Source organism: Macrobrachium nipponense, chromosome 9 (genome assembly GCF_015104395.2).
Source record: "Macrobrachium nipponense isolate FS-2020 chromosome 9, ASM1510439v2, whole genome shotgun sequence".
NCBI classification, from domain to species: Eukaryota; Metazoa; Arthropoda; class Malacostraca; order Decapoda; family Palaemonidae; genus Macrobrachium; species Macrobrachium nipponense.
In genome coordinates this window covers 28,225,407-28,239,267 of record NC_061110.1, presented here as the reverse complement: position 1 = coordinate 28,239,267, position 13,861 = coordinate 28,225,407, and the positions used below count along the sequence as shown (strand labels likewise).

The 13,861-nt window shown below is 43.4% G+C and overlaps 1 protein-coding gene across 1 annotated transcript in view; it reads left to right on the top strand.

The window, feature by feature from the left end:
- Positions 1-13,861, top strand: part of LOC135218259 (peroxisomal membrane protein PEX16-like) — a 99,857-nt gene that overhangs the window by 31,346 nt on the left and 54,650 nt on the right. Inside the window, 1 exon segment of the mRNA XM_064254432.1 lies at positions 3,355-3,485. Coding sequence (XP_064110502.1) covers positions 3,355-3,485 — 131 coding nt within the window.

Genomic DNA, 13,861 nt, shown 5'->3' with positions numbered 1-13,861 from the left:
GTCCTGGTGTGACTGTAAGAATATATAAGTGAATGAGAGTGACTGGCTTCTCTTCCTATCTTTTTCTCCCCCTCTACCTGTGGGTAGAGGGATACGGTCATCACCTTGCTGGATAAGGACGAGATGCCGGTGAGCTACTCGACAGAGCCCCATCCTATCCCTTTCACTAGGGATGGGAGCGAATATCCACCACTTCCTCTACAAGGGGGGGGAAAGTGGATGCCAACAAGAGACAAACCATAACTTTATGTTGCCTCTTGCAAATAGGAACTTGTTCTTGTTTGCTGGTACGAAGAGATACGCTTGCCTCTCTCTTAGTAACTTGGTCCAGAGGTCTGACATTGATCCTGGCGGTGCACACCCCGATCAATCGGACAGAGGCTTGGATCCCTCCCTCGCTCTTACGACCAGGGAGGCATTCCAAGGTTGGGCGCAACAGTCTGTTCACAAAAGACTCAGATTCCTCCCACCAAGAAGGTGAGTCTTCCTATTGTAAAGGAGCCGAAGGTTTGTATGCCGTGTCGGAACAAATGACAATTTGTCCAAAATTGCATTTTTCCTAACTATACAAACCTGAGGTCCTTTTACACATAGTCCCACCTCATAGCCACCCCTCACTCTGCAGTTTTTTGCTGGGGCCAAAAGCAAAAGTGATTTGTTTACCTCCCAGTCGCGCTGCGTGCCTGTCGGACAAGCAGTTAACTACCGAACCCCTTGTTTCGAAAGCTTACGACCTATCCAGCTGCCGCTAGTACCTTCCTATTGTAAAGGACCTCAGGTTTCTATAGTTAGGAAAATGCAATTTTGGACAAATTGTCATATTACATAAATGATTAAAATGTATTAGTAGAAGTACATTATGTTAAAAAGATTGAAATAATGATTGTACATTATATTACAGTACTAAGTAGGCGCTTTTATATAGCAAAGGTTTGATAGTATACCCTACGTAGTATGTTGGCCACTTTCTAAGGTTTGACTTACATCCATTCTGACTTACAACCAGTGGGTCGGAACCAAACTTGGTTGTAAGTAGGATAGTACCTGTACCCAGTTGGAGGGTCAACACATACCGATTGGCAACAGAGAGAGAGAGAGAGAGAGAGAGGAGAAAGGAAGGCGAAAGGAACGAAGAAGGAAAGGGGTGGCGGTGGAGGGGGGGTGGAGCTTTTTACGCGTGTTCGGATCCATTTCTGCATAATGGAGTTTTTGTCTCTTGGTACAAGGACAAGTGTCGTTATTCTTTACGATTAGTGATTCACGATACCCTTATAAATTATATAGCAAAATCTCGTTCTGATACAAGTGTTTGTTACAGAAATAGGTATTGCCCAAAAACGTGCTTGTACTGTCGCTGAAACCCATAGTAGGTATGCTGCTTAGTTGTCAATCAAGTTTTTTGTAATAAAGTATTTTTTACAAGCTAGATATTGAATAAATTTGTATTTTTTTTTTTCTCAATCAAAAACATATGCCCTTCAATGCTAACTTTCCTCTTTTAATGACTTTCTGGTCATTGCAAATTTGACCCCATAATTTCTTATGGTGCGAAAACAGAGGCCAGGACCGAAAACGATTGCATCACACTACGGCGATAATCCGGCAGTAAAACATCTTCATATATCCAAAAAGTAAATAATACAGATATATATGCGCATTACGATTATAACAAATACATGAAGAGCTGATAATCTGCATGAATAACTGGTAAACTATTCTGCAAGAAAGTTGAGTAAAGCAATTAATTTACAATAGGTACGAAAGTCAAGATGTCGTGACGTCATAATACAGGACTTAAAAGAACGTTCTAATTCCAAAAAATAATTACTTAAATTTGAGTCACAATAGAGTTACTTTTTCAGTAAAGAATATTTTCAAATTAATCATCATAAATATGTAAAATATTGATGTTTTACTATTTATTTAAAAAAATATCGAAATGCACGCTTCGTCGTCGTCTTCTACCAAAACAGTTGTTTACTCGGTGAGGGGCCGTTTTCCGATTGTTGTGATGAAAGTGCCCCAGCGTCTGTGGGTACAAGTGGTGTGCGGATTTATCACAGGAAATGGTTAGTTTATTGACACAAGCGACTCCGTAAACATCGAGATGGCGTCAATCTTCTAAATATTTAGAGTTGTAAGTAAAAATGTTGAACGCGTTTTGGTGAGATTTGCACTGCGTTGGACACCCTTTTCACTACCCTCTGTTTAAATCTAAAATTTTGGCCTTAATTTCTAACTTTGGAGAAAATACTTACTTCGAAAGGAGAGTAGAGGTCTTTAGCTCCGTTTCTCACCAACAACAAGTCACGACTGATGCCCATCTCTGATGTCAGGACGCGTTATAATGTACTTTTTTTGGGATTGTTCACGCTGATCGTACATGGTCCACTCTGTACCCTGCGGTTTTTTACCCTATATAGCTAGCTATGGTAAACAATCACGGACAATCCACCATCATCACACTGGCCGGGTCTTATTCACTCGATATTTAATTGGTGAAACAAGAATACAATTACAACTCTAAGCATACCATTCAAAAGATTGAAGTTTTGTCCACATAATGTGATATAGCTATGAAAGCCCCATACGAACTAAAATAAGCATGTGACGCTCTTCGTAAAATATGTTTTCAAGGCAGTTTCGAAATCCAATGTGGCGGCGATCGTGTGGCTGGACGGGTCTAGTCACAAATGGACACCATCTTTCCCAGCCTTCCCAGCTCTCATTTGAACAATGTAAGCGTTTAAATGTAGGGGGAAACACCAGCGACTACCAACCCTTATCACGGTGGACAGGTCTTATAGCAGTATAGCCTCCTTCCCTGATAATTTCAGCAAGACAACTAGGAAATCTTTCTGCTGCCTCCTCGTCTGCACTAGCATCCTCGCCCTGCAACTTAAGGTTGTACAAATATGCATGAACCTTGAAACGATTAAACCAGCCTCTGCTGCCTGCAAATTGTTCAGTTGCACTATCTTCGCCATGCTTCTCCAGTAGTGCCTGAATCAATTCCCTAGCCTTCTGAAGCAAAGCAAGGCACTGGAACATGTTGTTGGTTTTGGTCTTTGAGCCAGAGCAACAATAACTTCTCCATCTCCACAAGATTGAGGTTATGTTGTTTACCTTTCTAGTAGCACCTTGAGTAGCGGCAGCCCTCATAGAAGTAATGTGTGGGTGTCTTTATATGAAAGTGTATGTGCATTTACTTGACATCGACCTTTTGCTTTAAATGCCTCAAAAGAGTCATACTTGTATTATCTTGTTCTTACTGTAATTTGTTGTAGTTTAACAGTGTAATATGTATTAATTTAAAATGTTCAATGATTTTCTTATTTTTTCTTTCCAAAACAGGTCGTTTGAAAAACTCCTCACTTTTATGTGAAGTTGTATATTCAGGATCACGGCTCTTTGAAATGTTCAATGATTTCTTAGTAAAAGGAATACTGCCAGAGCTATCTTCTAAACAGGGAGAAAAATTAAAGGTAATTATTTTTATTCTTTGACTTGCATTGTTCATCATTTCCAAGACATAACTGGTATTATTATTATTATATTATTATTATGTTGCATAACGCCTGAGTGCCAAGTGGTACTAGCTGTGCAGTCAGTCCGCAAGTGCCCTGGATGTTGTGGATCTCTGGCTTTCAGAGAAGAGAAGTTAAAGTAAATAGTTTTGTATTCCACCTTTGCAGCTGTCTAAGACCGGGTATTCATGCACAGGTTTACCTGTCAGTCTCCCTGTCAGTTCATCAAAACTGATGTTAAAATGGACATGTGGTTGACAGTTTGTGGGGGGAGTCAGTCCACTCACCAGAACTGATGAACTGATGGAATTACCTAAAGTTCTTTCTACCAACTGACAGGTGGTCGCACATGTGGATGGTAACCAACGATTTTATGACAGTTTGCCACTGGACTTTGCTTGGAAAGGATCTCAGCCGCTCCGACCAGAATATGAATAGACTATGTATAGGCCTAATTCATTTCATTATTAGGCGATGCGATGCTATTTGTAGACCGCTGTGAGTCAAAATCTTATGAAGAAAAATGAAAATTTATATTTCCATGCAATAGACAATTTGGTATAGGCCTAGACCAATGTTCTGCCTTTTTATGTAAGGTGTTACTTAATTGTGAAAGTAAGCTTCACGGTCTATTTCATAAATAACTGAGCCAAACCACAGGTCTAATTTTACTTTATTCATCAACATTGTATGAGGATAGACATCTCTCTTTAATATGCAATATTTAGACCATACTCTGTTATGCCTTTTTGCTGCTTTCCTATTTTGAAGTGAATTGCCACAGCAGCTAGTCTGAGTAACTCCAACTCCCTATCACCCCAGTGGAGTTTCCATCGCTGCCATATAATTGTTGCCACAATGAAGGCTAGACAAGAAATGAAGGCAATGACCTCAAGTTGACTGTGCGACTGACAGTCCTACTCTTTACGTGTGGACGGTCATCCGTCGAACGGTCGTGGGTTGACAGACAGGTAAACCTGAGCGTGAATACCCGGCCTAAGAGGCATTATCAGTCTTATTCTACGGAGGGAAGTTCCTTCCTTGGGAGTGGCTGCACCCCTCCCAGGGTGATTTCTTGGGACTGATAGATCCGACACAACGGGTCTATTGTTTCAGAGTTGGTTGAAGTTTTATCTTTGCTGAACTTTTGCTCAGTACAAACACCTCTTCTCTGTGCCAACTTAAGGAGTTTTTGGTCCCAGCTGGAATTTAGCATGGGAAGAATCATTAGAGTTTTTGACTTGCATGGTCAAGGATATGACAGACGCTGCAGGTGCATGTTCTCATGCCTTCACCTGTCTTGGTTTTGAAGAAGAAAGAACAATTATGCTCCCATCATTCATCAAAGATTGCTCTTGCACAGGAGATGTAGCTGTTTTGGTTTCTCCTGGCTCTTATTTTTTTCTTTCTTTAAGGCAAGGAGGGCAGATATTTTGGTACAGAATAACAGGAATTTCTTAGACAAGCTCTCAATTAAGGTTAGGAGTGAAAAGGCCTGCCTCTTTTCTTCTTGGGGCCCTCTGGTTTAAAGTTGTACCTCTTTCTCACAGGACTTTTTTTTTTTCAACTGCTAAAACCTTTTGAGGGTCCTTGTAACCCTCAGGTTCTGGGAGAAAGCTAACTGCATGCCTTCTGGCATGTTTGGAGGGGCTTAGGAACAGAACCTTTGGTAGTGGAGGTACTGAAAGAGGATTGTAATTCCTTTGTTTCTTTCCTCTGGCTTTTCCTTCTTATCATCACCAGCAGGGAGCAGTATCTTGTTCTTCAAAATGAGGTTGCATCTTGGTTAGAGAAGAATGCAAAAGAGCATCTGTTGGTAAATTCTTTTTGATTTTACCATGGAGTTTTATTGTAGTTTCATTGGTATCTAGAGATAGGGTCACACAATTGGATATATCAAGACTCAAAACTTTATTTTTCTCTCGCCTTCCAGTGAATGAATAGATGATTTGGTGGACGTACAGGATGCATTTGCCACATACCATAGAGCTTCAGTAGTGCAGGTTCCTTTGATTTGTATTTTCAGGGAAGGTATACCAGCACATGGTACTTTTTTCAGCCCATGCACAGCCCCCCCTCAAGTACTCACAAGGATTTTGTTGCCCCTATGGGGATGGTGTTGTCTTTTAGGAGTAAGAATTCTTCTCTATTTAGATGACTGGTTCATGTTGACCAACTTTTTCAATGGGCTTCTGAGGGCCAAATAGCTGTTGCTTCGTCTGGCTGAGTTACTTGGCATTGTGATTATCAGTAGTCCTCCTGACTCCTCATAGTATTCTCTATTGGGGGGGTGAGGATAGACTTCCAATATTCAGGCTTTTCCATTGGAGAGACAAATAGACACTTCTTTTTTTGTATATGTAACTTACCAAGTAATTACATAGCTTTAGTTTCTAACTAGTACTGCAGCTAAAATTTGAAATCCATGGGGGATAGAGGAACTAGGCAAAGGCCTGTCAATTTATTTCTGCCAGTTGATGACTGTGGTTGTCAATCTTCAGCTTGATGGTTTGGAATTCACTTTTGTTCACATGCGGAACAAACCTTCGGTCTTAACAATAGGATTACTTTCCAAGTGCCAGCTGGTAACTGGTTAAAACAATCAAAGATTGTAAAGCAAGGAATCTGTGAGATCTGGCAACACCTGCGCGTACGAGGTGATAGCTGGTTAGAGACTGTGCATTGGATCTTGTGATGCTTCAGTCTTTTCCTTAACCGCCTTGGGGAGTAGACGCTTATGCTTTGCTCTTCTTCCAATCCGGTTGTTTGTGCTTGTGTTCTGTTTTCATTGTTTTGTGTGATTGTTTCAGTTTGTTATGGCTTCTTCCGAGTCTTCACAGCCTCATCAACACATGTCCCCGTGCATTCAGGGTTTTCCGTGCTCAAGGTTTTTGGTATCGTTGGCTATGGATCCACATATGACTTGCAGTAGGTGCAGAGCAAATTTTTTTACAGTTACCAATCCCTGCCCAGAATGTCGTGCCTGGCTTAAGTCACAGTGGAGGGTGTTTTATAGGAGGAGGGAATGTTGCAGTTTCAACTCTTCCTTCTTGGGACGGGTTTTCTTCACCTTATTTGGACAATTCAGCTGCTCCCTCTCCCTCGATCGCTCTTCCTGTGGCTAGTTCTAGTGTTCCCATGTCACCTTCCTTTTCTTCCATTGATTCGTCAATGGAAGTATTGGCAGTGCCTCAGGATGATGTTATGTTTAATGTAGCGCCCTCTCCCTCGTGTTCCAATTATCTTCCTGAGAGGGAGGAGGCTGCTTCGTCTAATTCGTTTGTTGCAGATTTGGAGTCATCTAAAATGGCAGATGTGTGGGCGTCGCTTGGGCTACGATGTTCACCCTCCTTGGATGGACTGTTGTCACATTTCTTGGAGGTTTGTGCTCACCTCCCCAACCACCATCAATCTCCCGCCTCCCCTTGGACTCCTCTACATTGGCTCTCGTGTGCAGCCATCTTGTGGAGCCTTGCCTACAGTCCCTGGGTCACGCCTTATCGCTTCGCCAGTGAGGCCATCGACTAGCACTGGTCATAGAGATGTCGTGACATCACTCCCAGTGCCCTCTCAGCCTGTGATGTTGGTTGAAGCGGCCACTCATCCTCCCATCTCTATGATGTCATTGTCCTCTCTTGCTAAGTCATCCGAGGCGTTTAAAGCGGTCTTCAAGTGGCTGGACTCTTTTTTGGAAGAGAGAATTTCTGCTTTCGCTGCAATGAAGATCGTAAACATTAGGTCGCTTCTCCATCTCCTGCTTCTAAGAGATCTCATAAGGAAGGAGATTTATCTCCTTCTCCATCACTGCCTCTTCATCGTATCAGATGTTGGAGGATCAAGGACTTTGTGGTTTCATCTTCTGCGAGCAGAAGGAGTGCATCACCTTCTGCCTTTCAAAACCATGTCTCTCCCACGCACATCTATGTTCGTGCAAGTGAGAGGCGTGCTTCACCAACTGCTCCGCAAGGTTGTGCTTCTCCATTGCAGGTTCGTGTTCATGGGGTCGACAGTGGAGCTTGCAGAAGGGAGTCATATTCGTCTTCGTTACATGGTTGTGTTTCCCCAGTGTGTGCTGGTAATGCATCATCATTTTCTCTTCACGGCTGTCTCTCCTTGTGGATGTGTTCATGACAGTATGAGTGTCGAGTCTTCACCTTCCGTACATGGACATGTTTCAGGCTTGCATGTACGTGCTGATGATTTTGGAGGTACTCCTTCTTCATCTGTTCCAGTTCCAGTTCATCGACATAAGGACAATAAGGCGCCAATTAAAAGGTCGAAAGTTGTGGCGACGGGAGTGGTACAAGCTGTGTAAGGATTCATCACTCAAGAAGACTCTAGTTGACGGTTGGGAACGTGAGGCTTCCCTGGCCCACGGACAGATTCCTTGTTCTTCTGCAAGAAGTCTTAATCTTAAGAGTCAGTGGCCTTTGAGTAGCTCTCTTTGGCGACGTTCTTTGTCCCAGGACTGTGCTCAGTGTACTCATCTCGTCACACGGCCATGTACTCTGTTCCTCGCATGAACGCATACGTGTTTCGCCTGACGTACATGTACGTGATCGTTTCAGCGACGGTGTACGTGATTCTTAACAGGAGCCTGTACGCGGTTTAAGCTGGGACCATGTACAAGTGTCGTTGCTTGATAACGCTTGGGAACCTTTAGTAGCTGGGTCTTTGAGTTTTAAAAGGCTTCTCTCCCACCAATAATGTCCAGAATGCTAGCCTTCCTTCAGGAAGCTTCATCATTGTCGTTGCAAAAGGAGGACGATATTGCCAAGCCTTCTTCTTCACATCGTCGGTCACTGTTGCCAGAGCAGGAGGGAGACACTCAAGAGTTTTCGTCTTCCTTCACAGCGGTTGTTGATCTCATTAGTGAGTTCAACAATCTTGAGTGTAGGACGCAAGCTCAGTCTTCTATCAACCCTACATGCATAGAAGCCATGCTGGGTGCCAGTCAGGATCCTAGGACTTCTTTTGAATTTCCCCTGTTGAGCCACGCTCAGTCTGTATTGCAACGTGTGAATGCTTCGGTGTCAGACCGAGATGGTTCTCTATGTACCAAAGGTTCGTCCAAGTTTCTTTCTCCCCCTCTCATGTAGCATAGGAAGTACTATTCGACTAATGTAGTCCATTTGGTGCCTCGTCACCTTAACCCAGACGTGATCCAACTTAAACCTGGTTTAATCCTAGAGCAAGTTAAGTCGGAAGGTCCTTCCTTGTTATCACAATAGGTCTTAGCTAAGGAAGACTATGCAGCTTCCATCTTCCAGACGGTCTCATGGCTTGACTTGTGGTCCACCACGATAGCCAAAGTTGCTTCAGATAGGTCTGTAGGAGGTTTATTGACTTCGTCGTCACTCGCTAGACTGTTTGCGTCCAAGGGCGAGGCGTTTTCCTACCTGGCCCATCTTAGTGCGAACTTGTGGGCCAACCTCCTTCTAGCCAGGAGAAATGCAGCTTTGTCCAATGTGGCGAGCTCAGTGGACTCTTGAGTCTTTATCGGCACTCAGGAATAGGGATCTCCTTGATTCACTGTTCCTGTTCCCAAGGACTGAGTTAGATAATATGATTGACCAACGACGGGCAGATACTAAGGACAGGTTGTTCCACAGGCAGTTTCCAAGTCGGAGGCAGGTTCATGTGCCCGCCTCCTCCTCCTGCTCCTCAGCGACAGGTAAGAAGATCTTTTTCCTGTTAAGTCCCGAAAGGGTTCTGCTTCAGCAAGGTTCCCCCAGTCCCCTCTCAAGCTAAGTCTAGCAAGCAGCAGCGTCCTTTTCAATCCAGCCCCTACAAGCCTGGGAGGGGCTCTAGAGGAAGGGGCAGAGGTGGTTGTAAATAGAGTGGGCACCTCTTCCTCTCCTTTGCCATGAGTAGGGGGATGCCTGGCAGGCCAGTGGGCCAAGTGGCAAGGTTTGGTTTGGAGCGGAGAAATGGGTGGTAGATGTTCTGTGGGGTGGGATATCTACTACCATTCAACTTCTCTCTCCCCCCTCTCAGACAGACACTTTCTCAGTCAGACATATGCTCGTAATTCCCTGAAGTTCTTAGTTCAGGAGGAGGTGTTGAAAATGCTGGACAAGGGTGTGATAGAGGAAATAATACGTACTTCTCCGAGATTTTATAGTCGCATTTTTCTGATACCAAAAGCGACAGGCAACTGGAGGCCAGTAATCGACCTTTCCACTGTAAATCATTTGTCAGGAAGACAAGGTTCAAGATGGAGATGCCGTGGACAGTGTTACCAGCAGTAAGGGACAACGACTTCTTGCTGTCCAATAGACATAAAGGATACTAACTTCCGAGTTCTTATTCACCCTTCGTCCAGGAAGTTTCTTTTTTTTTTTTTTCTTCGCTTCACTCTGGGAGAGCAGATATTCCAGTTTAAGGTCCTGTGTTTCGGGTTGACCATGTCCTCCTCAGGTGTTCACAAGGGTCTTCACCTTCATCTTGACTTGGACTCATGCTCAGGGGATTCGCCTGTTGAGATACTTCGACGACTGGCTGGTCTTAGCAAGTTCCAGGGAGAAACTGATACAGGACAAAGATCATCTTCTTCGGTTTTGTCAGAAGCTAGGCATTGTAGTAAACCTAGAGAAGTCGAATCTTGTTCCCAGCCAGAAAGCTCTTTTTCTAGGTATGGTTATAGATCCAGCAGCGTCGAGTTTTTCCATCGGACCAGAGATTGGAGAAGTTGTGGTTAGTGGCACGCAAATTCCTATCATAAACCAGATTCAGACCGGCTCACCAGTGGCAGGTCCTTCTGGGGACGTTTGTCTTTTCTGGAGAAGCTTGGTCCCTCATGGTCGTCTTCATCTTTGGTCTCTGCAATGGAGATTGAAAGACTTCTGGTCCCCAGCAGGAGATTCCCCGCTTCAGAGAGTTCCTCTGTCCGAAGAGGTGAGGCAAGACCTTCGTTGGTGGTTGGACGACCAGAATCTCTTGGTGGGTAGCCCTCTACGTTCTCCCCTCCAGACTTCCTTCTGTTTTCAGATGCCTCTCTCATGGGGTGGGGTGCTAATTTAGGGGACATCATTGCGCCAGACGTTTGGGGTATGGAAGATAAGCTGCTACACATCAAATTTTGGAGCTGAAGACAGCTTTTCTGGGTCTGAGAGAGTTTTGGGAGAAGGTAGAGGATCATTCAGTGGTTCTGATGTCCAACAACATCACGGTGGTCACCTATGTGAACAAACAGGGCGTGTGGTGTCTCGTCACCTCCATTCATTGACAGTCGAGTTACACCAGTGGGCAATTGACAACTTGGTAGAGCTCATGGCCAGATACATTCCAGGCAAGAGGAATGTGGTCACCGACAGTTTGAGTCATCAGAACCAAATCCCAGGCATGGAGTGGTTCTCTGCATCAAGTTCTGAACAGAGTAATGAGTTCTTGAAATCTAAGGATGACTGATATCTCCTCTGTAGCTGCAAGCAGCATGGTTCCTGGACCTTCTGTTCCTTCTGTCAGAGGTTTCAAAAAAGATTCCTCCGTGGTGGCAGCTTCTTTGCCAGCCTCACGTCGTAGGTAGAATCCCTGTCTCTTAACGGATGGAGACTATCAAGTATCTCCTCTGAGTGAGAGGTTTTTCTCAGGGAACAGCGGTACATATGTCCAGTTTCCTCAGGAAGTCCTCTTCAGCAGTTTACCAGGGGAAATGGGCAGTCTACTGCGATTGGTGTCGTCGACGGGGTTTCTCTCCACTCAAAACCTCTGTTCAGTGTATAGCAGATTTTTAGTCTTCCTCAGGAATGAGCCTTTCTGTTTCTGCTATCAGGGGCTATAGAGCAGCATTGAGTTTGGTGTTACGTCTGAGAGGCGTGGAGATCTCTTTATCCTGGGAGGTCTCCTTGTTGTTCAGGGGTTTTGAGCAGACCTGTTCTCCAAGGGAACTCAAGTCTCCAGCATGAGCTGTTTCGCTTGTCCTGAGAAGTTTCGCTCGAGCTCCTTTCGAGCCCTTGCGTCAATCATCTGACAGAAATTTGATGCTGAAGATAGTTTTCCTTTTGGCCTTGGCTTCTTCGAAAAGAGTAGGGGAGCTTCATGGCCTAAGTTATGATGTGAAACATACCAGGGGTTGGGGTCTGTGACCATTGAGTTTATCCCGGAATTCATAGCCAAGACTCAGAATTCTTTGGTGCATGACAACAGATTTGCCTCTTTTTTCTATTCCATCTTTGAATGACTTTGTAGACAATGACTGCAAGAGCTCTTGCTATGTCCTCTCAGAGCCCTACAGTGCTTCTTAAAAGGACTCGACATTTAAGACCTAGATGTCGTAGGCTTTTTGTTGGCACTGGTCAGTCTAGGAAAGAAGTTTCAAGGAACACCATTTCTTTCTGGATACGTGAGGTGATCAAGCAGGCTTATTCATCTCTTGAGTGTTCTGTTGCTGAGTCTGTGCAGGCTAGAGCACATGACGTCAGAGGTATAAGTTCCTCTCTGGCATTTAAGAAAAATTTGGCTGTTCATAGAATTTTGAATGCTGGTACCTGGCGGCATCAATCCATGTACACATCATTTTACCTAAGAGATGTTGCCTAAAGGTCTTTGGACACATTTTCCTTGGGCCCTGTGGTGGCTGCCCAACAAGTTGTGTAATTCACCCATTGCCCTTCACTGGGCAATTTTGTATCTTACCTGTGATGATTGTGTGGAAGAGAGAATGAGTGAGTTGGCTGGTCTCTTTCTTTCTCTTTGGTCCTTTCTTCTTCCTACGGGTGGGCTGAGGAATAGACACATCATATGCTGGACTGGTCTGATACAGGTGAATAAGGTAGTCATACTGGTAGTTGTTTTGCTTTATGGTTTTTGAAATAATCAAACCCTCTATTCAGTAGCAAATGCTCTGCTTTCTAGCAAGAGGAAGTGAGGAGTATTAACAGACCCCTGTGATTAAATGGTTTGTTATATGAACCGTCAGAATTTTCCATGGTTCCCTGGATGCAATGAATCTACTCATATATAATTGTATTGCAACCCAGATGGATGAGTTGTTAGATATCATTTTATCTATTTTCTCATGGACATTGCAGGTTTGTACAGTTAGTGGCTTTCTGGCTATTCTTCTTCCATATGCTGTATGTCAGAAGTTACATGTCTTGGGAATTTTGATAACTGAGAATTGAGGCTAACTATGATTTATGGTTGAGGCTACTAGATTTCTGGTTTTGTCATCAGTCAGTTTTATTTTTAATCAGATTACAATTGTCTTTTTCACTAATGTTTTTTGTATGGCTCAATTTAGAAGATTTACCCTCACTTTATTCTTGAATCCTTTTATTATTATTGTATACAGTACAGGCAGTCCCCGGGTGGGTTACGACGGGGGTTCCGTTCTTGAGACGCGTCGTAAGCCGAAAATCGCGTAAGCCGGAACGACGCTTGGAAATATGTCTTAAACTAATAAAAGTTATAAAAACCTTACTTGTAATAATCCTTTGGTTACACTACATGTCGTTTCCTGTAGTTTTATGTACAACCTGGAGTTATTTCATAAAAGAATGCTGGTTCTTGAAGGTAAAAACTATTGTAATCCTCTGGTGACACTACATTCTTGAAGTTTTATGTACAACCTGGAGTGATTTTGCAAAATCTTGAGGGCTACAAGAACAGCTGATTACTATACGTATCATATAGACTAATTAAAGTAAATGTATCTTTAAATAGGCTTATATATTAGTATCAACAAAAAACCATTTCCTGCCATGAGTCACCAGGCCGTTTAATGAAACGAACACTTCTCTGTCCTATCTGTTCAGAAAAATAAACGTTACGTCAATCCCCGAGGACCATTGTTGCCAAAGCGTCTCTCTCTCTCTCTCTCTCTCTCTCTCTCTCTTGATCAAAATTAAACTTGGACATTGGAAACTTGACATACGATTGCCCTAATATACGAATGTTTTGAGATATAACAGAAAATTTGCGCAAAATACAAGCTTTGATATACAACGAAATATTTGAGATACGATTTTGCGATGAGTGTTAGTTGTATAGGCGACCGATAAATGGCGTTCAGTCGTTTGTTTGTTGGTGCTGCATGTTAACACGTCGTTGTTTAGTTCGTTGTATTTGCGCCTATTTTTCGTGTTATTTTGTCTATTTTATTATTAACCATGGGTCTCAAAGCTAAAGACAAAGCAGGTGATAAGAAAAAACCCAAGAAAATGATTTCGATGGAAGCAAAACATGAAATTATAGCAAAGCATGAACGTGGCGTTCGTATCATCGATTTGGCAAAACGAGTATGGTCGAAATCCTTCTACAATATCCACGATCATCAAGCAGAAGGAAGCTATAAAACCAAAAACCCCCGAGACCATTGTTGCCAAAGCGTC